At 44.4% G+C, this 25,674-nt stretch overlaps 1 protein-coding gene across 6 annotated transcripts in view; it reads left to right on the top strand.

Moving 5' to 3' along the window:
• The window catches only part of LOC119024378 (serine/threonine-protein kinase BRSK2), a 176,715-nt gene that overhangs the window by 126,493 nt on the left and 24,548 nt on the right, over positions 1–25,674 (top strand). For all 6 annotated transcript variants that reach the window (XM_037107137.1, XM_037107134.1, XM_037107135.1 and 3 more), the window contains exons 5-9: positions 10,478–10,594; positions 16,266–16,299; positions 16,401–16,469; positions 17,914–18,060; positions 23,552–23,583. In XM_037107137.1, coding sequence (XP_036963032.1) covers positions 10,478–10,594; positions 16,266–16,299; positions 16,401–16,469; positions 17,914–18,060; positions 23,552–23,583 — 399 coding nt within the window. The remainder of the gene's footprint in view (positions 1–10,477; positions 10,595–16,265; positions 16,300–16,400; positions 16,470–17,913; positions 18,061–23,551; positions 23,584–25,674) is intronic.

Below are 25,674 nucleotides of genomic sequence, written 5' to 3'. Positions count from 1 at the left end.
TTCGGGGGGTAATTTAACTGTTTACCAGCTCAGAGACTCGAGGCAATCATGTATACTTCACAAGTCAAACATGTCAGCGGGGACTGATTTGCAGCGTTCGTTAATTTACGAGTGTGTGCGTTGCTCATTCGTATGAGCGTGTTGTGTAACTTGTGTCGTCTTGTATGTATCGAATTTGTGATCCTAAAGCGGAGAGTGAGGGTTTTTTTAAAATATTATTTTCCTCCTCTCCAGAGAGAGTTTGCCTTTGCTCTGCGGTGCGTTCACATGCACTCGCAGAGCGAAGCACAAGGACCATAGAGCAGAATGAGTTCAAGTGTATTTATTTTTACGTTGGTCGCAAGTGAATCTCCAGCGACTGTGCAGAAACAGGGCTATAATAAAAAAAGAAGAGCAGAGTGGGAGAAAAAATAGAACTGCATTCAACTAATCAGTCACAGGGAAATATAATACAATGTACAAGGATGTTCAGGAGCCGCGGGAACAAGTAAAACTGGAATACAGAGAGGACGTGATAATAAGAAGGCGCAAGAAATGAGGCGAACAGTAACTGAGATGAAACAGCGGATAGCAAAATGTTTAAAAGTAATGGAGAGAGAATTAAAAAAAAAAAAAAGCTGCTTCACATTTCAGGAAACATTACTGTGTTTTTGTCTTATTAGTGGTTAATCTGGTGATTTTTCTTCTTGTGTCTTTTATAGTTGCACTAGTTACATTCATATCATACTTTGTATTGTCATTATGTTGACTGCACTCTCTTCCTTCCTGTGCCAAACCATGATATATCTAGAGTGTATAACATTTAACAAGGGGTTATTTCTCAGAAAGGCAGATCTACAACATGTTTGGTTGGAAAAGTAGAAGGAAAAGGAAACAGTCTGGTACAAAGACAGACCGGAGAATAAACACCCTGAGTCACATTGGGTGGATTTATCTTCAGTGCCATTTAGCAGCCTGACTGCAGCAGCAATCTACAGAGCTGAGCTTGCCTTGTCAGGTGTTTCTGTGCTGTAATGTTGACAGCCTACTTTACCTCACAAATGTAACCTCACGGAGGTGATGGAGAAGAGATACCCACGTTTAGTGAAAGGTGACCTAAATCATTTTTGGACGTTTCACCGCTAAATGTGATAAAACTTTGTCATCTTACAAGAAGTCCAAAAAGTGCAGTTTGGTCATAAATATATGTATAGAAAGTTTTATGTGAATAATGAAAGTTATGTATACAGCAAATACTCTAAAGTTAGGTATGAACAGCAGTAACAGTGTCCATGATGCAGCACGTTATTATCTTGTTCCTTTGCTGCTCACGTCATTCTGATATTCACAGGCCGAGGCTCAAACATTAAGAGCTCACCATAAAACCCTCGCTCGGCCATGACTCTGACATTATGAGAGCTCGCCAGCCTCTCGGTTCATGATCATAATTTATCTGATTGCATCATAACTTTTGCACCAAGGCTGTTGTGTCTTAAAGCACCAGAGACACAGAGAGAGAGAGAGAGAGCCAGAGAGGCATTTCCACTCTATCGTGCACAAATTCAGTATACTTGAAAGTTTCCTGCTGATGATGAAGTGGGTGAAAAAATAGTTCTGCTGTGCTATTCGCTCGAGTCTTGCGTTGAGTGCTAAATGCCTGGGAGATAGATTTGCATAATGCACGGGCAATTAAAGGGAAAGAATTAAAGTGATTTGTTACGGAATGATTAGGTACGGTTTAATCTCTGTGATTTGATACGCTTTGTGTTATTGCACAGTATAGTTCATAGAAAAAGGCAATTACATTATGGACGCCTCTATTCAATAATGAAGCCGATGTACACAATACGCTAATTTGTCCCCGTGTCAGAATTACTTTCCATTTTACTGATTATCTCGTGACCACGAGATGATTTTATTGATTGAAGCCATTATACACGTGGTCGATGGATTCAGTCTTGAATTCTGCAGGGTGTGTTAAAAAAAAAACCAGACAGATAACTCGCGCACCGCTGGAAATAGAATGAAACCGTCTCACCTAAGGGAGCGAAAGTTAGGAGTCTTTTATCAGTCGGTGTAAATAACTGACTGTGAGGAGAACAGATTAGGCCAATTAGGAGAAGGCATCTGGGACTGACGTTAAGTGCACGCACATACATAGATTATCACAGCTCTTTTGTAGTGAGATTCACCGGCAGATTTACCCGTCTTCCTGTTTTACTTTCAGGCTGTCTCTCCGTCTTAGCCCCTTCAAATCCCTTCGCTAACGCTCTTAGAAAATGATGCCGTGTAAATGTATCATGAGGAGGATTATTTGGGAGCGCTGCAGCACCCGCTCGCCCTCTTCCCAACCTCAATTAGGGGCAAACAGACAGACAGACGCAGCCTCTCTCACCTCCCCTCCATTCCTGCTAATGAGATCCCAGCATCTCCTCAATAAAAAAAAAAAAGCGTTTCTGCAATCATTTCTTCCATTTCTGCTCGTCTGCGCCGGCGAGACCTGCGCAGGCCATTAGAAGTGCTCCCCTTCTTCTCCGTGATTCACCGTGCAGAGGGGGGTAAACACTCGCGCCTGAGCCCTCCTTTCTCTCTGCACACCTCCCGTTCTCGCTTCTTCACATCGCCTCATGCTTCCGCCCTCCTCCCACGTCCTATCCCCAAATATCTCTCTTGAGCCAGATGGATAAGTCTGGATGTGAATGGAAGAACGTCGAGGGCCGTTTGTGACTCAGTGTTTCCCCTGCCTGATTCAGATCACGCTCTGATTTTTCGACAGAGTAAAACAGGGACAAAGTGAAGCACGCTAGGAAAGCTGACAAGGTGAGATGAGGTGTGATAAGTAAGGGTGGGGGAGGGGGGGAATCATCAGTCGGAGATATTTATAATGGAGGAGGTGAGAGGAAATCTTCATTGTATTGTTAATGCGGATGTCAAACTATTCCCCTCTTTCTCTCTCTCTCTCCTCCTTGCTCAGACTGTTCTTGAGTTTGGATATTATTTGTTGAGTCTGCCAGTGTGAGATCTGCAAACGTATGACTCAGACACTCTGCCTGACAGACTGGTTGGAACAGGGGGTGAGACCACAATCCACATATAATGAATGGCATGACTTCTTATTGATCCTCGGGAAAACTTTTCTTTCAGTCCTTCTGTTTGGATGTCAAAGGTCAGGGTCGGGCCTCCTCCGGCTCCCGTGGATCCAGTTTGTTGCCAGAGATAACAGACTTGTAGTATATTACTGCAGATAATTCATTTTCGCAGTTACCTGAGAGGGAATCCCAACAGCAGCTTCAGATTCATCTTGTCAGTTTTCACATTCGACAGAAATACACATACTACTACGCAGTATGTACACTCTCCGGCGGAGTCGACGTGGCAGTCTGCCATAACTGCAAACACCCAACAGAGACACGGATTGATTGAGAGGAGTAAAGTGTATTTTCCTTGAACACTCAACAGGCTGCTTGTGTGCTTTTACCCGCCATTTAGAGCACTTTAACAGATGCTGAGAGGTTAAGTTTAAGAAAGAAACACAAAGTATAATTTAAAAACCATTTGTCACTAGCTACGCTTTTTGCTCGATCGCACCAGAAAGCACTCCACACTCTTATTCCCTGTGATAAATCTAATGTGCGATGTTTCTTGTCTAGTGTCTAGGGTCCAGTTGCTGATACGATAAAGCACTTAGAAACTTCTTATTTGAATAATATTTTGGTAAATTGTTCCACTGTGCACTCTGTCCACCTTCTCACCCCTGTTCTGTTTCCCCTTGTAACCCAGTTAACAACCTCACGTGTGCCTGTTTAACCACGAGAAGTGACCGTGTGCGGGTTAGAGATAAAACATAAAGTGACTCCAAGCATCCCAGCAAGTAATGCTGAGGCTGCTGGAGCACCTTGGAAGAGAGCAGACACACACACGCACACACACACACACACACACACACACACACACACACACACACACACACACACACACACACACACACACACACACACACACACACACACACACACACACACACCCTCCTGTCCCTGACATGGTTAGGCACATTATTACCACAACCTACATGTGCAGAACAAACACCTGGTCCAGAAGTGACATTAAACCCACGCAGTGTCGTAACCATGCACATCGTCCATATCCACCTCTCTCTCTCTCTCTCTCTCTCTGTCTCTCTCTGTCTCTCTCTCTCTCTCTGTCTCTCTCTCTCTCTCTCTCTCTCTCTGTCTCTCTCTCTCTGTCTCTCTCTCTCTGTCTCTCTCTCTCTCTGTCTCTCTCTCTCTCTCTCTCTCTCTCTCTCTGTCTCTCTCTCTCTCTCTGTCTCTCTCTCTCTGTCTCTCTCTCTCTCTCTCTCTCTCTCTCTCTCTCTGTCTCTCTCTCTCTCTGTCTCTCTCTCTCTGTCTCTCTCTCTCTCTCTCTCTCTCTCTCTCTCTCTCTCTGTCTCTCTCTGTCTCTCTCTCTCTCTCTCTGTCTCTCTCTCTCTCTGTCTCTCTCTCTGTCTCTCTCTCTCTGTCTCTCTCTCTCTCTCTCTCTCTCTGTCTCTCTCTCTGTCTCTCTCTCTCTGTCTCTCTCTCTCTCTCTGTCTCTCTCTCTCTGTCTCTCTCTCTCTCTCTCTCTCTCTCTCTCTGTCTCTCTCTGTCTCTCTCTCTCTCTCTCTCTCTCTCTCTCTCTGTCTCTCTCTGTCTCTCTCTCTCTCTGTCTCTCTCTCTCTCTCTCTCTCTCTGTCTCTCTCTCTCTCTCCCACGCTCCCTCCGTCATTAGCTGCTTTATTCCTTTCTTCCAGGGGGTTTTGAGAGCCGCATGCATCTGTCTGTGTCATCACTCGCTTATTGCTCCACAGAGGGGAATAAAAGCAGCCACAGGTCTTTTTATTTGAGCAACATTTGTCTCTCTTTTACCGCTCAGATTTGGCACATGTAGTTATAGATCAGAGTGTCGTTAAATATCGTGATTCAACGCCTGTTTTTCTGACTGAAATAGCAGATGCAATAACTGACATATCAAAGTGTTTTGTCACATTGCACCAGTGATACAGAAATGTTTAAGTACATCATCAGGTGTTTGTGGACTGGAAGCAGACTGAGCAATTAGCAAAACCAGCTGGGTTGAAGAAGGAAACACACTTTATTTATCTATCTAGCTATCTAGCTATCGCACCTTTTCTGGAGTTCAGGTTAGAATGTGTACTCTGTTTTAAAAGAACCCCTCACCACTGTTTCTGTCTTACTTCTTTGTCTCGTCACATCCGTCCATCCGCCGACAGCCGTGCCCTTGTCGCTGTTTTGGACTTTGGCTGTTGACGTTCGTAGGAGAGTTTCACCAGATGACAGTCTCTGCTGCCTCCCCCTGCAGAAAGCCTGTACTTATAGCCTATCATCATTACAGATGATGGTCGCTAACAACACAGAATGGAAATCTTTTCTCTCTCTCTCTCTCTCCGTCGTTGTCTTTTAACATTTTTCCCGATATTTTCATCTCCTGCAGAGCCGGTTAGAGCATTGAGGTGTAGCTGTGCTGAGAGGGAGGGAAGTTGATGTTGAGAGGAGGTGGAATTTAGAAAATGGAAATGGGAAGGGTAAAATGGGCATGGAAAATGGAGCGGGAGGAGAGCGGACAGAAATAGCAGGTTGGTTTATGGTGCTTGATTTCAGGGGGGAATGGGCCGGTGGGTGTCGGACGGGGAAGATGGGAAGGCTGGTTCACCGAGGGGAGTTAAAGATTGGGTAAAATGACTGTAAGGAGAAGAAAAATGGCAGGTTGTTATAATAACAATGGGGAAAGTATATACGAAAAAGATTTAGATATAAGTAACAACAAAGAGTGTTTACCTTTCTAATTTTCAGCCGGCACAGCGGACTACTTTTAGAGGAATAACGCACCACCTTGGCTGTTTCAGACGCCTGAAGCTGAATGCCACTCCTTCACTCCAGCGCTTTTCTGACAGCATGTCTGTTTATTCTGCCTTGAAGCTCTGCTGCTCAGCCTATCTCCCCCAGTCAAAACTCCTCGGGATTAAGAGCAAACGCCGGGTTGCACACGCAGATTTGGCACAACAAAAGCAAATAGTTTGTTTATTACAGATCTAGCCATCATTGTAATCCCATTTTGTAGTCACTGCATTACATGCAACAATGCGTTCCTTTCCCAGTGTCGTTCAAAACCCTAGAGGAATAAGATAGAGATGCCCCAGATGGCGTAAGGAAATACTCCTCTAACCAGTCACTGGAGAGGCTGCGTGCTCCTTCCTCTCAATTCTAATCCACTTTAAATGCAAATTATATGAGAGGAGACGACTGGAATGTGTAGGAGGTGTGTAAAGAGGCAATGAGTGTTGTACTGTAGCTGTCCCAGGGAGGCATGTGAGCTCAAATGAGACTAAAGTTGATATAACGTGTGAAGCTTTGGCAACGTACAATGCACAAATAAAGGACCAGTGTGTAGGATTGAGTAGCATTCAGCAGTGAGGTTGCAGATTGCAAACCACGCCCTGCTGTTCTCACGCTCCTCTACAGTGGCCACTAAAAACACAGAAAACATGAACAGAGTTTGGTTGATCCTGTCAGACTACTGAAGAAACAAGACTGTCCAACATGGTGGACGTTAGTTGACATCACATGGTCAGGAAACATTCAGAGGATGGGCGATGGACGCGCATTTGTGTCGTTGTGATTCCACTAAATGCAGTTTTCTAAGGAGGAACTGTGTGAGACGACACCATGAAGTGATGGATGTTCTACTGGACACAGGGCTGCTAATTAGCATCAGCTAGATAAATATTACATCTTCATCGTCTTGTTAAATAAAAAGTAAATAGATGAAGTTGACATAATTGATGAATAAATATATTTTAAATGTGCGTAAATGACATGACTTCCAATTTCCACAATGCCCTGATGTTGGTGGACATCGCCAGAAGAAAACTGTGAACTCTGTCCTGAAGCATTGTGTGTGTGTGTGTGTGCTGCCTTTAGTATTGTTAGTGTATTGCCTTTGAGCATTAAGCAGATACATTAAAAAGTCAATGACATCGGATGCAGTATATGAGCGATCTCTTCATGGTCTTGTAATGCTGATGAGGTTAGGACAGCGTACAGGACAGGACGAGGCGCTCGACGACAGCATCCTCTCTTTTCCTGTAATTCTGAGCATTCTTTCTGAATATAAAGCTTTGATTTCACGTACAGCTGCGATCACACTTGTGTACCAAGAACCAGCTTGTGTTCAGCTAACCTTGCATTTTTTATCTATGCTGTGAACAAAACCTTTAACTTGGCTGCTCCGACAAAGAAAGATCCACAAACTACAGGATGATAAAAAGCTGCAAAATTCCAAACACGTTCACCACCAGTCGCTCGCTTTAAGCAAAAAAAAAAAAAAATGCAAAAACAGACCAAATTCATTAAACAGCAAAAAAAAAAAAAAAAAAAAAGACGACTTTATCTTTCTCATCCCTCATTGCTCTTAATACACAATTAACCCCATTGGCTAATGAACGATTGTGCCGAGCACATCTAAGTCAGCAGTCAGAATGTCCTCTTTTTGCTAATGCGATAGAATATTCGCCCAAAGCATTTTTTTTTTTTTTTTTTTTTTAGTCAATGTGCTCGGTCTCTCTCTCTCTCTCTCTCTAATTGGGTCAACAGAAGCCTGAAAAAAAGTTTGAGAGAAAAAAGGAAAAGATAGAAAGAGGAGGATGATACAAAGGTGCGCCACAGGCTACATGGGTGCATTACAACTCACAGCAGTGGCTTAAAAAACCCTCACTCCTGCGAACAATAATGGTACCAGGATGGCTTGAATGAAAATGCAAAAAAACCCAAAAAAAAAACAGGCGCGTTAATGTGCCAAAAAAGATGCATGTGAGCCATTAGCGTTACTTTCAAGTGTTCTGGTTTTGCTAATTAGTGTCACATATCTTGCACTTAACGAGAGGCGATATTAAACACGGCCTATGTCAAATGTGTCACGATGCGGGAAGTGTGTTTTCCTCGGGCTGCAGGATTTAGTTACAAAACCTGCTCGTCACCGTAAACATGTCGGGGATATTACGGGGGGGTGGGGTTGAGCCCCAAGAGGACGGAGCCATTACGACCTTGTGTAAAACACAACATATCAGCGTGGTGCGTGCAAATGATCGCAGGGCAATTAAGAGCTCGGTGTTAGATTGCAAGAATCATGTCTAACAGTCCCACTGGGGTGTAAACTCGCTCAGACAGCATGAAGAAACACACATGTGCCCCGTAAATTACACTTAACGGCATCGCAAGAGCTGAACTGTGAGGCCTGTAGTACAGATCAAGATCCTCATCGCCTGATTTTCTTTATCTCTCAGTTGTCATGACTGAATAAACAAAGTGACCCAAAACAGCACGTTATCATACTGTTTTACTTAGACGTGAAAAGACTTGCACGCCCTGCACAGCTTCCACATTTCTGCAAAGAAAAACTACAGTTACATTCCAGCTCATTGCAGCTGTTGAATCCGTTTACCAGCATCTCCTCCCGTATGACATATAGAGTGCAACGCGGAGATATCCCCGCTGCTAGGCCTTCTGTGCGAGAGAGATTACAGTAGCAAAGTGCGGCCCTAATGTGTCAGAGAGGCAGTTTAATGTCCTATTATGGACACCAGGGTCCTGACAGCCAATAAAGCATCCGGATGCAATTTGTCCCCTTGATGCTGTCGCTGGATAAATATGCTGCTGCCTTCTTTTCTTTTGTGGATCGCTCTTTTTAAAGCCTGGCTCTTTGTGTTTTACATGTGATAGCCCTGTGATCGCACAGTGTTTATGCCGTGTTTACGGATCATTAAGGTAATGATTTAGAGCGCTTTCTTGCATCCGAGGCTGACAGTTAAAGAGTACTTAGATATTTATGACGCTGTTGTGGCTGCAGATCCAAGATTGGGGTCTGTTAGGTTACATCCCCCCCCGTGATGTCAGCAGCGAGCAATGTTTGAACGGCGTATTAAACACAAGCGCGAGTGATGTCATCGCCGCCGCCGATGTCGCACCAAATTATTTAACGTCCTCCAGGCCCCGTCTTCTGAAAAGTTACAATCTGACCTCCTGTCATGTTTAAACTCCAGTCACAAGTGATTTGTAACTTTCAGCTGTCTAAAACATTTTGTAGCCGGGGGAAACATTATTTGTGAAGCGTTATTTAATCAGGCATGCTGATGAGGAACTTTCCTGTACAGTATTGGCCTGGTGGAATAAACGGGGGGGGGGCCCACACACACACACACACACATTCCTGGGAGATGCAACCACAGGCACACACTGGTGGCCCCCGAGCAAGTTCGGTAAATGTTTGTTCCCGTCCCCGTGTGCTTTGACAGTATTAGTTAAAAGACTAACTCGCGGGCTACTGACATCGCTGCCGAGTGACGGTTGTGTGAATTGACAAAGGTTTTAGCCCGGGGAGAGCTGTTTTAGATGCTATCTGCATTTTATTTCAATTATAGCAGGGATCACAGAGACTGCCAGCGTGATAACAAACCAGCTGACAGCTAATCCCTCAGGACAGGAAACGAGTTGTACAGCAGCTGATGTCATCTGAGGTTAAACGTCCGTTGTGATGAGGCACTCTTCAAAGGCTGACGCACCCAGCTATTGTTCCTCTCCCCCTCTCTATCATTCGTTTAAAGAGGAGATGAAAGTACTCGCTCATGACACAGTGACAGCCCCGTGGCTCCATGGCTCTCCCCTTGACTATAAAAAGCATAGAGGGAGGTAAGTGTACACATATGTAAGGATGTGGGAAAGAAAGATGGATGGAGATGGATATCGGGGTATTCCCACATGTGCGGGATGCCTTGGCAGACATCACCGGCGCATCTCAGTATGATGTAATACAAGCCTCGACCCCGAGATGCTAAAGAGATGTTAAATGCATAATACAACGCTAACGCTGCTCTGCTTTTGAACAGTCACTCATCAAAATTGAGATTCTTAACCTCCGACACAGCAAGAGAGGATTTGATACGAGAAAGATCTTCATCTCAGCGGCCCCTTTTAGGGAGAGAGAGAGACGATGTCCGCTGGATATTATCCCCCTCGCTGTGTTTAGCAGTAATGAATGGCAGCTAATGAACACCTCCTCAGCACTTGGCTCCCCTCGATGCCCTTTGCTCAGCCGGGTTTCGCTGGTGGCTGTCTGGGAGATGAGAGGGAAGGGGGCGAGGGAGGGAGGGAAACGAGAAGGAGAAAAAGGACACAGCGGGGGGCTGTCACACCTCGTACCAGCTCAGCGCTGAGGTGGGAGCCGCTATCGTCTCAGCACCGGCCGATCAAAGAGAGGGCGCTGCAGAGAGGAGGAGGAGGAGGAGGGAGTTGTGTTGTTCTCCGTTGCTCGGATGTGCATCGAAGCTTGATCCACAGGTGTTTGATGGACTTTGCAATGCACCTTGTATTTCTGTGCAGCGTGTATGACTTACGATGAGCTCTGTCATGTTTCATTAACTGCTTTATGTTTTCCTCTGACTGTTTTTCAGCCACAGGGATCTGAAGCCTGAGAACCTGTTGCTAGATGAGAAGAACAACATCAGGATAGCAGACTTCGGCATGGCCTCCCTTCAGGTTGGAGACAGTCTGCTGGAAACCAGCTGTGGGTGAGTTGTACAGAAGAACATCACGATGCGGCTTTCTGATTCGATGTCTGGGGGAAACGTCTAAGAATAAAGTGAAAGCAGGTCACAGGCGGAGGGCAGGTGGAGCTGCCGGGATGCCACAGAGAGGAGAGTGGAGGAGCAGTGGAGAATGATGAGTGGAGCTATCAAGTCCTCTGCAAGGTGCCGTGCTCTCAAAGCCTCCCTTATCGCTGAGTGTTGATCTCATGAAGAGGAACGGTTGGTGTCTCTCACAGAGTCTGCTATCTGGCTGTGAGCGGGGGCCAGGGCCACGGCCACACATTACCGCTCCCCGTCTCCTCATATCTGACGCCGGGTTTTATGACCGGGCAGTCACGACCACGCCGGGCCCATCAATCCCACAACGACCGTAATGAATTTGTCTGCGGGGAAAGTCACTTTCAAAGTCTCCCGAGGATGGTCGTCCATATCCTGGGAGTGTTTTTATTTAACCCTGGAGTGCGGTGAACAGTGCAGGGTCACATTTGTCAATAAAAAGAAGCGGCACAGTTGATGATGGTTTACTTTTAAGTACTGGGTTCATAAACTCAGTGACAGCAGAGGTTAACAGGAAAATTTGACTGCTGTATTCAAAGTTGTTTGCCTTTCATTTCCCTCTCACCCGAAGTTAACTCTGGAAATGAGTCATCATATGAGCTCTACCAACTGTAATGGGTACACAGAGTTGGGGAGTGTTGAACCAAATGTAATTACACTCGCAGGTTAAATACAGTTTGTGGCAGCTTACTGGTAGCTCAGATACATTCAGGTTTTCAGAGTGGTGCAAGCAGTTTAGCAAGCAAGTACTTTTTTAAAAACATTTTTTGCTTAGTTACCTACAAACAGTGTTGGGCTGCAAAAGGAAAAGAAAATGTGAATATATTAGGTGTCAATGAGCCAGAAGTAACTGCTTGGTGGTGTAACTCTCCTGGACAAACTGAACTATACAGAACCAAAGCTGACACTCCTCCGTTGAGGGACTTTTTTGGGGTATTATATTTTGTTAAAGGAGCTCTGAGTCACTTGTGTTTTGTGCTGGAAGATGGTCAACTGCTGGTGTCTGTTGGCAGAGTGGAGAAATATCCGAGACACTTGAGAACGCGCTTAAAGTCACATCCTTCGGACCACTTCGGAAAAAAAATTCGACCCGACTCTCCCTCGCAAAGAAATCCAGCAGCACAACAAAACAAATCGTCCACAGGCTCGTACAGACAGCTGAGCGAGACGAGGAAGGTCTCATCGTTCACGATGCATTACAATACGCTGACATGACCTATACATGTAAATTGCTACAAATTTCATAGCATCATGTACATTGTCAATTTAACCATTTAGTATTTTGAACTACTTTTTCTGCAGAGCTTTAGTTAACCAACCTATATGTCTCTCTACTGTAGATTTACTGCAGTTATTTTTAGGTGTAGTTCACAAGTTGACAAAAGCAGGTTTTAAGATTTATTTCCTTCCTACAGAGATAATATTCGGCATACGTGGGAAACACAGTTGCTCTGGATTATATTATAACAGAGGCGGGTCTTGTAATGATGCCTGTCTCAAAATTCGTGTGGATTAATTTATCCCCCAGTGAAGAGGACACATGACAGGAGACTAAATCACTCCCGAAATATTTTAAAAAGGCCGGCGCCCTCTGGATGTCACCCTGAGGTCGAGGGGAGAATCTCTGCTCTGTGGTTACACATGACACTGCGTGAAGGGGCTGATCGAAACAGAGACGGCCCGGTGACATCTGTCCCCGGCTCAGATTTGATTCTGTCCAGATTATACCTCCAAATCAGACCGAACTGAAACAACACGCACCCTCATACACGCAATTCTGCAACCACGCGTGCGCACACAGCGCTAGCAAGGCTTAGCTCATCCCTGACCTCCTGGACCCTTTGTCCTTTGCTTGTCTGGTTGTCTCCCTGCCTGTCTCTCCCTTCCCTCCCTCTCTTATAATGCACATGCACGCCCATTTAAGCGTGTGCACAAACAAGCACGCAGCTGATACCGTTGCATAATTCCTCCAGCAGTAGCACAGTGCCTAAGCTCTCATGAGTCATCGGTTGAGTTCAGGCCGACTGAGTGCAGCGTGCAGCGCTATCTGCAAGTAAAATGCGCTCGATTGACTCATGCTGCAGCCGTGATGACCGCGCTGAAGTGTTTCCTTTTTCCTGGAGAGGCCACAGAATGGGACAGCTCTCGCGGCATTCTTCAGACCAACCGTATCCATACTTGAACATGTTTCTGCTCTTGCCCCGTGCAGTTCTGCCGTCCCCATCCAGGTGCAGTGCATCTGCTCGGTCCCCCCCGTGTACACTTACGCAGAGCTGAAGGTACTTGTTGCAGGTGGGCACACGGAGCTGTCTTACAGAGACGCAGGCACACAAACTCCCACACTCCCTCACACGGCCGAGTGACGTAGTCCTCGCTCCAGTCTCAGCTCCATCACCACCTCCTGATCTGTTTGTGTGTGTCCGCGGCGTGGCCTAATGCGTGTGCGAGTGTGCACTACGTTGTACGTGTGGTTATTGATTATTCATGCTCTTCTGACTGTCCCATCTCTAAGTGTAGATATGACAGTTTTTAATTAAACGCATTTATCTGGCCCCCCTTCCCTCTCTCTCCCTCTCTCCCTCTCCCTCTCTCTCTCTGCCGATGCAGCAGTCTGACACAAATGTATTCCATTTGCCGCGGGTAATGGAGCTCAGCGAGGACGAGGCTCACCCCAGGTAGCGTAGGGGGGAGCCTCGGTCGGAGCAACGTACATAAATACATGCCGACATACAGACGTATAGATGAGTCGAAGCATTGACGAGCATGTACAAATATGGATCACGCATACACACTCTCTCTCTCTGTCTGCATCAGCCCAGCTGCAAGTTCATTAGCGCTCGCTGTTTGTTTAGTTCTATTGCTTTGATTGATGAGGGGAAATTATCTGTGTGCAGCGAGGAGCCTCACAAATTTGGTTTGGGAAAAAAAAAAAAAAAAAGATGAATTTTCATAAAGATGAGCTGCGTCTCTCACTTTTCTCTGATACTCTCCAGCCCACCACTGCTGATTCATTCGCGGCTCCGTAGGAACTCATATCTCCAAAGCTCGTGACGCTCTCATCGCAAACTGTGCGCAATGTACCGTTGGCTGTAAGGGACGTTGGTAATCTCGTGGTGAACTTAGAAATACTCTTTTGAACTTGCGGTCCAGACATCTCTGTGTAAACAGTCTGAAACTGATAAGGTTTTTCATTTTTCTTTCCATACTGTAGCCGTCTGGTTGAGTTTAATCTTTGGTCCATAGATGCTGAAAGGCGTTTTTAACTGGTTAGAGAACAGCAGGACTTTAATACTGATGCCTCTGTGTGACCTACATAAGCAAACAAGGCAATCAGCAGGAAGACCGACTACTTCTAGATATTTGTTTTAGTTATTCTTAATGCCTGTCGCACAAGTGTCACACTATACCAACTGTGAACAATTAGTGAAAATGGATCATATGTCATGGAGATACTGTTCTCTGGTTTTTCCTCTGAAGTCCTCCAAGCTCTGAACTTCCAGGATGGAGTTTCCAGATGGACAGATACCTTTACTTTACTTGTTGCTACAGTAACTGCTAACTGTTGCTAACAGATGCCTGAATCGTACAAAATTCAAATTTTGATATGGTGTTGTGTTTATAAAAACATAGCATTAAAAATATGTTGGGTTTTTCTTGCAAGCGCTTTCAAAACACATGCATGTGCTGGCTAGATGATACTTATTGTCATGGTTACTCACAGGGGGCGCCACAATCAACACAGAATTAAAGTTGCTTGTTTTTGCTTTAATCAAATATGTTTTCTGTCTTTATGCTTCTGTTTGTTGTCCTCAGAATGAAGCACATTTTTTTTAGCCCTGTCTGTAAGAGTGATAGAGTAGCAAATAGCAGGAAAAGACTAATGTCATGTCAGCACAGCGCAACTGTTCCACAAAAGACTGTATTTTTCATTCCGGTCGGAGGGAAGTGGCTCTTACAGCGTTTTCTATTTATCTTGAGTGTCTGAGGATATAATGTGAATTTCTGGTGTGAGCAGTGAGGGATTTTCTATTTTTTTTTTTTTGTTATTTTTTATATCAGGATATAAATTTCATGATGTACAGTATGTTGTCAGAATTTTAATGTGGTTACCTGGCACGCATTTAAATAAACTTTATTTTACACCTTTTAATAACATGAGGTCATTAAATCCAGGTGAAACACACCAGGAGCGAAAGGGTCATGAATATCTACAGATCCTCGCCACATGACTCACCGCTGCAGTGAAGAGATTAAACAATTATGGAGATTTTCAGGGTTTTATGTCTCACATATGTGGGACGTATAGGAAGAATAAGCCGTATGATAATTGTGCCAAGGTAGCAGACGGATCAGATCTTTGAAGCATATACTGTAGATGAAATGGCCGACTGGTTTCCTGTTTTGTTTTTTTTTACTGTCAAATTAGTATTCAGCTCAGGAAGAAAGAACTGAGGTGCTTGTGTTCCAGCCTTTAGCCTCGTCCTGTATTTGCCACCTAAAGCCCTGCAAATAATGAGTTTATGTTCCAGCTGTGGCTCGCGTGTCGTGGCACTCGAGAGGCATAACTAGTGCAAATCTCCTGCTTGTTTTTTTTTTTCCTTCTGTTTTTTTCATTCCTCGCTTCATCTGCATAATGCACTCTGACACATGCAATCAGGAAGGCCCTATTTGCATAGGCTCGCTTTTGAACTTCCCCCCCTGTTGACGCGGTGGCAGCGTTTGTTATCGGCCAGTTTTTTGACAGCCGGAGGAAGCCGCCCCGTCAGGGCCGATATTCATGAGTACATAAGACAACAAGCGAGCTAATGGGCGCCATGTTTACAGACTTCAGATAGTCTCTCATTAGAGCCAAATGCCCTGGTGTTAGATAAGAAGGAGGCAGAGAGGTTTTGGGGAGACAGGTGCCTGATATGCATTCTGTGTGCAGTGACATGTAGACATGAGCTGCCCAAAATCAGAGAAACAAAGAGACGTCTTTTAGTTAAAAAGTTTTCTGATTTAAGATTGATGTTAAGCACTTTTCATAACCCCTTTCTTTTCTTTTCTTTTTTTTAATTCTGAGGTACTGAATTCACCAATCTGGCGATGTCAGAGTGCTGCGAACGTGCAGCTGTGCATGGACAGAATAACAAGTCGCTTCTCCTCATTCATAGCCGCTGGCTTACAGAGCAGCCACCGCAAGCTAGCTCCATAAATCTTCATACGATATTGGTGTGTCAATCTCGTCATTGGGTTTACTGTCAGCCCATCCAGGTGCTGTAAAGATTAGTGGGTCTGTTCACTGTCTGCTGAGAGAGGATGCCCTTGAGTGAGCAAGCAGGAGGACATCCAAACACCCTCAGGATGTCTAAACTCCCGAAAGCACATCTTGATCTACGCTCGCTGGAGACATTTATTGTCTGCCTAAATAGCGTTTTTCACATTTTCCTCTGGTTGTTTATGTCTTTTTGAGTGTTTGAAGTGTCACGATTGTATAACACTGACTCTGAAAGTCCTTAAAAAAACCTTGATTTTTCTTCTTTTTTTTTCTCTTCCCTTATGTTTATGTCTCAATTCATTCACTCTTTGTGCTTTTTTTTTTCTTCTTCCCTGACAGATCTCCACACTACGCCTGTCCAGAAGTCATCAGGGTAAGTCATTTTCCAATGATTCATAGCCAGGTCAGAGTCCTGCTTCTTATTTTAAGCAACGCTAACACTCCGCCCACTAACAAACACTCTCCGGTCCTCAGGGAGAGAAGTATGACGGGAGGAAAGCAGACGTCTGGAGCTGTGGGGTCATTCTTTTTGCCCTCTTGGTGGTGAGTGTCAGCTTGTTCTTTCCGAATAATGGCGACTGGACTGACAGACAGTTTATTTTCCCCTGTTGAAGTCTGCTGTTATGCAGTGTAACCATAAGTGGTTACCTTTTCCCCTTTGTGCCGGCTGTGAAGGATCAAAAGTAAAACACGAGAGCGCCTTCTGAGTTGACCTCAGTGGAATGAGATGATCCTGAAGGAGTCCAAACATAAAAAAAAAAAAAAAATCAGGCAGCTAAATAGAAAATCCTAATATCGAGAGGGTCTTGCTCAGAAAAGCGATGCCGAATCCTCCTCGAGCTGATATTCTTGCGTAATAGAAAGATCAGAGAATCGAAGCTTCTTTTTTTCATTATCCTGTATCCACACACAATCCTGTATCCATAATCAGGTCTACTCTCCAGCTACATTATGTCTGTGGTTCCCCAGCCGTTGCAGCCCCGGAGCTTTGTTTCATCAACAGCTGTACTGTAGTTCCTACACACTCCTGCATTATGAATAATTCATCCCACCAAACTGAGAGAAGAGAGCCCAAAAATAAATACCAACGCTGACAGGGCGGCTTTTTTGCCACAGGCTCTGTTTATTTGTCTTTGTTTTTTTGCCTCTTTCACCCTCTCGCCGTGTCTTTTCTGTCTCATATCCGTGTGTACTTGTGTTAAGGACAGTCTCCCGTGTGCTCTTGTGTTGCGTAAAAACCTGATTTTTTTTTTTTTTTTTTTTAAACCGTCGTCTCCTCCGTGACCACGTTTCTCTCTCTCTCTCTTCAAAAACAAAAGTTTTCTCCCCATCACCGCTCGACTGCAGATGAATACTGTCTTTCCTCCCGTTTTTCGTCCTGCTGTCTGGCTGCGAGATAACCATTTGTCTGATTGTGGGAGACGTGCATACTCCCCAGCAGTTAGGCTGCACTCAGATCATCTGTTACACAAGCCTTCACCCCACCTCCCCTCCGCTTTCCCCCCTTTACTTCTCTTAATTTCGCAGCCTTTTTCCCCAACCCCTCCATCTTGTCTGCTGCTCGAGGTTGTCATTCATCAAACAGCCACATCTGTGAGGTGTCGGCTCGCCCTGATGAATGACTCTGATGAGAGAATGTTAAATGAACGAGGTAAATGAGAAAGCTGGGTAATTATTAGAAAAGCCCTGTTTTCAGCTCGCTGCTGTTTATTATTTATTTTGCCTCGTGGCTCAGGGCAGAGCGTCTCTAATTGGAGAGTTGAACAAGTTGAGAAAGCGAGCCTGTTCTTTAAGTGGTGCAGGATTAAGACTCAAAATGTGGTTTTGTTTCTTCTGGCGAGCCTTGTTAGTCATTCAAATTCCTTTTTTTTTCCATTTCTTTTCTGCCCCCAATTGAGCGAAGGCTTATTTTCTGTGTTCAAACTTCACTTTATTCCTGTCGACAACTCTTCTAATCATCCTCTGCCTCCTTCCATCGCCTCTGCAGGGTGCCCTGCCGTTCGACGACGACAACCTGAGGAATCTGCTGGAGAAGGTGAAGCTGGGAGTGTTTCACATGCCACACTTCATCCCTCCAGACTGTCAGAACCTCCTCCGTGGCATGATCGAAGTGGACGCCACCAAAAGACTAACGGTCAGTTCCATTAGGAGACTGGATGATTCACATCTTTAAGATTTTGCTCATATACGTTTGGGAACTTTTGATTTTGGTCTTGAGCTCAGTCCCTTTGTTCTAATTGAGGGAATTTTTTGATTATTGTGGCCAGAAGAATTCACAAAAACGATATTATCAAATGGAAAGAAATGGAAATGATTATAACAGGTGCATTAACACGAGGACTATTATAATCACAATATCAGTATTTCTTTTTTTAATATCACGATTATCGTCCTAATTGGTATATTGTTACTTACTTGATGATATTTTTGACCAGGGCTGCCTAAAGTGGGACCCATGGGCCAACTCTTGCCAACTAGAAAAGTTTAACAACTAAATATGAATTGCCGTTTATGCCCTTTTAATACATGTCATCATTAACTATTAATGAGCACAGTGGGCAGATTGACACTTCAGGACGTTCAGGACGGTATGACAGAAGCACTGCGAGGCAAGAAAATAAAGCATGTAAGGAACGTAGAAGGATTATCTCATCATAAAAAAAAATCATTTCTTAAGCCATAAAAACAAAATGAAGTGCCAAGATTATTTTCTCCCTCTTTCATTAACGCTCAGTTTTGGCCCCTCAAGGGAAAAAGTCTGTTTTAGATTATTTCAGCTTTCTTCTTTGGGACAGAAAGTGTCATATAATAATAATAATAATAATAATAATAATAATAATAATAATAATAATAATAATAATATTTATCCAAGTTTGAAGTTGAAGATCTTCACCTGGCTAATCATGGCACCATAAACCTGCAGCCACTTTATAATAACCATCATTAATACATGTTCAATCCAAGTATAGTTAACTAAACATTAGTTGTTATTTCTATTAGTTCTTATATTTATTTGACTGTCAACAAACTATAAAATGCTTTTTTTTAAAGTTTACAAACATCAGTTACGGCTTTACACTGAACACGTGCTTAACATATGTGTTTCATTGTTTCACACTTCAATAACTATTAGCTCAGGTTTAATTAACTATGAATTAGCCATGTTTTAGTAATGTTATTATGAAGTGTTATTTATTCATCTCCATGTTTTTCTTATGAGCTTGACTAGCGTGTGGCCGTGTGTGTGATCACACATGTATCTCTGAGGGTGTGTATTTACTGCCCCTCACATCCGTGGTAGCACACAAATATTAATATTACACAAGCCTTGTGAACCTCTGCAGCACGTTGCCATTCTTCAGCATTATGCATGCCGTGTCTCTGTGCTACACGAAGGTACAAAGTACCCTTTGCACCTCGTTATGCACAATTCATTCGATCCCAATCAATAAGACATGAGTTAGATTTGCGCTTAATATTTTATATTCGCAGTCCGCAACTTGTAGTGTTTACTAATGACGCTGTAGAAGCAGCAAAACACATTTATAGATGTTGTTTGAGATACCATTCATGAGAGGGGGGGGAACACATACACCTCATGTCTTTGTTAAGAGAGGGAAATCATTATTTTGCAGATGCACAGAAAACTTTTAATGCTCCGAGGAGAGAGCGCCATGGCAGACATACGCATTCAAACTGAAGTGGCTTAATATCGGCTCGATGCTGCCGAGCCAGCCATCGTCTCATCCTTTGTTTATTCTCGTCTCCCTTGTGTTCCGAATGCGTTTGTCTCGCCTCATCCCCGATTCCGTTTGAGTTCCTCCTCAAGTACAGGATGTGAATTCAGGAGAGGACCGCTGTTTGTGAGCTCTCCCTCTGCACTGTTTAGTGCACTCATCGCAATGCCAGTCCCTTTCTGCTCGGCATCTGATCACCTTGGCGAGGTGGCTGGAGGAGGGCGCGAGAACAGAGAGACGCGAAGGGCAGGGAGTCAGGATGAGAGAGGGAGAGAGAGAGAGAGGGGGCGCGATGGACAAAAGGGAAATGTAAATAATGGAGGTGGCCAGAGATCTCAGAGAAAGAACACACTTCACAGAGAGATGGTGCTGCCCTTTGTTCTCGTCTTGCAGTTCGCATTTGGACGACACACAGAGATGCAGACGTGCTCAGAAGTTACTGTGTCTGTGAACACACAAATTAAAAAAAAAAACTCATACTGTAAGCACAAACCTTCTTCAGGTTCTCGTGTGGTAAACAAAATTGTTTACATGCGCTTGCCTGTAAGCAAATGTGATGACACCGCCCTGAAGCAGATGCGGATGCTCCATTTTTCCTCATGCCTTGTGTCAGAATAACTTAAACTCGCAGAAAAACAAAAAACAAAAAACACAACCGGTGGAAAAGATCAGAAAGCTACAGAGAAAAAGAGGCTCATTTGCAGGAGGGTTGACAACCTGAAGGTACGGCCCCCTTCTCAGATAAGCAGCGGTGTTGATTCCTGAACGTCACCTCTTTGGTATGCTGTATGTATTATAGTTTTGTGTTTCTCCTCTGCCCGAGGAGGACGGGTCACCCTGAGATCCCCTAGATATGTCCAGCAGCCTGCAGCGCTGTCCTCCACACACCGTAACACACAGGTCAAGCTGCTGGGAGAGAATATGCTACCTCTCCACCCGCCCGTCCCTCCAGCTCCAAACAGAGCTCTTGGGATGCGTTGTAACCTCACAGAATGTCAAACAGCCCTTTTAGATTGAGCGTTCTTGGAGTTTAGTTGCGACCGCTCGGTCGGGGATGAGCGGCGCACCGTGGGAGGGAATGACATCATAACGGGAACGTGCTCTTCTTTTGCGAGGGATTATTTTTCCTAACAATGTCGACAGTAGTTTGTCGAATCAAATCAATTGCCGTTATCAGACCACAACCCCTGGCTGTGCTCCGGTATGTCTACTTACACCTTCTGTTAATTATGTTTTGCTTGTACATGAACACAAGTACACACACACGGAGCGAGTCAGAGTGGGAGGGCACGTACCTGAGCTTAAGGGGCTTAACCCGATAAAAAAAAAAGCCTTTCTCTTCATTTCCTGTCCATGTAGTCCAGGTCCCTGGAGGTGACGGAGGGGTGAGCCACCTGAACACAGTCATCTCATCTTCACTATTCAAATGAAACACATAACGTCCTGCCTCCGTATGATCCCGGGGCTAATGAAGAGGATTGGCTATCTTATTATATTAAAGAGCAGATCATCACAGACACATTATGCATTCACGGGGGGCAGCGCAAAGTATCAAGGTTGCTGGAAGGAAAATAAAGGAAGTGCGCGAGAAATGAAACCGACTTCATTGAGAAATTAAACTGCAGTTAATCACGTAAACTTCACCGGTGTCAGATGCCGCAGCGGGAGCGGGAGAGAGAGGCCACTTAGCTTTATCCGGCATCACTGCTCTCTACACATGATAAGATACAAGTAGCTACTAGCAGGCAGAGATGTATTAATTCTTAAGAGTGGCGCTGACCCAATAACAGGAACTCTCTGGGGGTGTATTTTCAGCAGCACAGATGCTGCTGAACGATCACAGACGCATTAAAGGAATATTACGGAGGCAGGAGCGTGTCTGTGTGATCCTCTCTCACTCGTCACTTTGATCGTGAAGCTGACACCACCCTATTGATCCTATAGGCTACGATATAGTATAAAGGAGAGTTTTTAATAGCAGGAAATGTTTTAGAGGGGTTGAGAGAACGAAGGCACACCTACAGAGCCGTCGGCCACTTCAGCACCACGGAGAGCGTCGTGGTTTTATTGATACGCAGCGGCGTGTGGCGGCTGATGTTTCAGAGTCACGGCCACAGATTCCAACACACCTCAGTCAGGTGAGGGATCAGTGACTCAGACAGACTAGACTCTAGCTCCTGCACTTTCTCTGTTACGAGGGAAAGAAGGTGAGGGAAGAGTAGAAAAACAATGGGGATATATTTTGGCCATTTTGCTAAAAAATGAGTACGCCACCTTTATTTTCTAATAACTGCCTTCACCCACTTAGTCATTATATCTACAGTGCAGATGATTATTAATTAAAAATCTCATTGTGTTAAATGTAGTAGTATAAAAAGTCCCCCCTACAATACTGTCGCAATATTAACATCGAGGTATTTTGTGAAAACATTGTGATATTTGGTTTTGTCGCCAAGGTTCTAGCTTTTATGAAGATATATATTGTATATTGCCTGAAATGTTGTGATATTATTTAACGGCCAAAACCCGTCAGCCCTTCTGTGTAACGCAGAAAAGTAGTCTTTTGCTCCACCGACCCTGCTCTTATAAACATTTATATGATTGAGACATGCAAGCACCCACAAGGACACAAATGCTTGAATGAATACAAGTTACACAGAAATGACTTTATGCAGCACCAGGTTAAAAATTCTAGCGTACGTGAGCACGTGCTGGTACACACACACACCTCAGCCGACCAGCATTACAGCAGCTTTCCCTCCTCCGCCTGAGTGAAAGCAGCTGGAATTGGTACTGTCACATTTAAAGACTGATTGATGTGATACCGCATTTCAAACCACATCACTTTCAAGCCCGCGTGTGATATCAGTCCCTAGCCTGCAGGCCTTCAATAAAAAAAAAGTGGGAGGAGAGTAGGTCACCCACTGGCCTCTATCTGACAGGCAGGGCGTCTCTGTCAATACCACGACCTCTGTGGAAGCAGACGAGACTCGCCTATAGTCGGTGACTGCCGTCTGGCAACCTCTGTGATTGAACTAGTTTCACGTGAAGGCACCGAGGTGAGTCCTCTGGGACTCGTGGGAACACTGAGGCAGCGATGTAGGCACTCACCCAAGAACTATACCTCTGAATAAGTGATAATAATTAGAGCTGCTGTGTGCATCTCCTGTGGTCCCCCAAACAACAGCAGGAGCAAATTAAAAAGTCCCAACAGTGACATTGATCCTTTTTTTTTTTTTTTTTTTTTCCCTCCGTGGGCCGTTGAAACACTGTGAAGTCATTCAAACAGACATCTTCCTTTGTTGTCCTTTTAGCTCACAGTTCCTGCCTCGTTCTGCCTGGCAAAGGACCCACGCCGACAGTGTCGCTGACAAAGTGGCCACATTAAAAGTGTGATGCCGAGAGTAGTATTGAGAGAGGAGATGTGTGTGTGTGTGTGTGTGTGAGTAAAGAGCGATGGGGAAGAGAACGAGGACGGGAGATTCCCTTTAGACCAGAGGGCTTGGCAGGGTCAGCAGTGTGTGTGAGGGAGATAATATTATCGCCACCCTCTCATACTCCTGCTGCACCTCTGTCGGCCTCTCTGTTTTTCTCAATACATTTTTTTTTTTTTTCCCATTGGCAGTATTAATATTTGAAGGCCTCATTATTTACTCCAACTGCTCAATCTGGTCGTATTGTTGTCCCTATTGTGTCTCCGGTGACTCAGCTCATCCTGCGCCAAACGTTTCCAAACACAAGCAGAAGACTGAACACTCTTTGCAGTCAACTCTTTGCTTCAGCGATCATTTTACTTTCACACCAAAAGGGCGATGAAATGATTCAGATTAAATTCACATCCAATGCTTGTGTACTGACCTGCCGTTTCTTCTCTCGTGTCTTTTACAGTTAGAACAGATCCAGAAGCACACATGGTACATGTAAGTACTCCTAAGTCTCTTCAACCTTATTTTTCTTTGTTTAATGTTTAATTTTGTCCAGCAACCTTCTGATAACAAGATGCTGGCTCTACCCCTGAGCCAGTCCTTTCCTCTCCTCGCCTCTCGGTTCTTCTCGTCTTCTTTCCTTTCCTTTCCTTTCCTTTCAGTTCTTCTTGTCTCCTTTCCTTTCCTTTCCTTTCCTTTCCTTTCCTTTCCTTTCCTTTCCTTTCCTTTCCTTTCCTTCCCTTTCCTTTCCTTTCCTGTCCTCTCCTCTTCCTGTCCTCTCCTCTTCCTCCCCCTCTCCTCTCCTTCCCCCTCTCATAGCCTATTCTGCAGAGGGGTTGCAGGCCTGAGGGGGGGGAGCGACTGCATGATAAATGGCTTTGAGTTTCAGCCCCGTACACGAGACTACATTTGAGCAGGGCATGACTCCACTCTCGGGGCTGTGGGGGTAAATTGGTAGTGCATGAAAGAGGATGTGCAGCATATGGTCAACTGAACGGGCGGCAGGGGAGAGCGAACAAGCAGGGATGTGGTGAAGGATGAACCCAGCTGACCTCAGTGCGCCCGTGGTTTAACTCTCATAGCAGAGTGTGGCCACCTTCTTAATTTGACATTAATCCTTTTGGGAAAATTTGTGGTCCTGCTTATCGTAAATTATGTCAGAGTTAATTTATGTGAATGGGTTTTTTTTAATGGGGAACAAAAGCATATATATATATATAGAGAGAGAGAGATAGATATATTTATATAGATATATACAGTATATATATATATATATATATATATATATATATATATATATATTTATATAGATATATACAGTATATATATATATATATATATGATAGACACTAACTGATGATATCTCCATTATCACCGTTTAAAAGTGGTGATGGACCCACTTCAGAAAGTCATTCTAAGATGTTTTTAAAGGGTTTTAATGTTCTCGCACTGCAAGAGCGACGATGATTCATGGCAGGAAGTTGTGAGTCGTGAGAAGGGGGATGAGTTATGGTTTCTGTCGTGTGCTGAAAGATCATGCAGACAGACAGCGAGACTGATAAAAGAAACAAGAGGAGACAAGAGAGAAGACTAATGCAATGTGAGGTCTGTCAGTGAGGAAGTTGCCTGGCTGTCCGTGTCGGAACTGCAGGCCGGCTGGCCAACTGTCTGGCAGAATGAATGAATGAATGAATGAATGAATGAATGAACGGGATGGAGGGATGGTGTTTAGACAAATGTGACTGTGGCTTTTTCCAAGAAGCTGTTCGTCGGTGGTGGGTGTAAATGGAAACTTAAGCAGCTGTTAATTTAATTCAGATTAAGCCGTCCATTATTACTGTTTGTTAACTACTTTGATTAGTTGGTGACCTTCCTAATAATTTTCTAATGTTTCATCACTGTCAGAGCTGAGCTGTGGAACTTCAACGAGACCTATTGTGTTTTTTTTTTTCTTTATTTCCTTTCCGTTCAGAGTGTCAGACTCGTTCTTGTGCATGTAAAAAGATGTTGAGAGTTAAAAAGGTCAAAGTCCACATCAACAGAAGCTCCTCTCTCCCACAGAAAACACTGCACCTGAAACGCCTCATCAGAAGTCCCGCCTTTGATTCTGCGACTTTGTGACGTCACATTATGCCGGCACATCAAACATTTGCATAATTGATGCCTCGCGGCTAGTTTGGAATGTGAGAACTTATTAAGCGTAGATGCTCTGTCTTTTTCTCAGACGTGTGTGAGCTGACCAATGGGAGGAGACTAGGCTTTACAGAGACAGGAGCTAAAACAGAGTGTTTCATACAGAGGGGGGAAATGTGCGAGTATGAGAAAACTGGTGTGTTTTTTGATGTTAATGTAAAATCATGAACCTGAAAACGAGCGTAATTCGTCTCCTTTAAAGGACAGCGCCCGACCAAACCGTCTCCACCAGGATGGGTGGAAAATAAACATACTTGCAGGTTCCAGTAGATTAGCTTCACCTAGCTCAGGGCCCCATTTCCTTTTTCATTTTTTTCCTTGCATCCACCGTCAAATTGTGGCGTGAACAATCGCAGCGGACTCAGTTCACAAGTTCACGGCGTATAAGGAAAG

This window comes from Acanthopagrus latus, chromosome 8 (assembly GCF_904848185.1).
Source record: "Acanthopagrus latus isolate v.2019 chromosome 8, fAcaLat1.1, whole genome shotgun sequence".
Lineage (NCBI taxonomy): Eukaryota > Metazoa > Chordata > Actinopteri > Spariformes > Sparidae > Acanthopagrus > Acanthopagrus latus.
The sequence above is the reverse complement of the archived record's forward strand: the minus strand, read 5'-3'. Positions and strand labels throughout refer to the sequence as shown.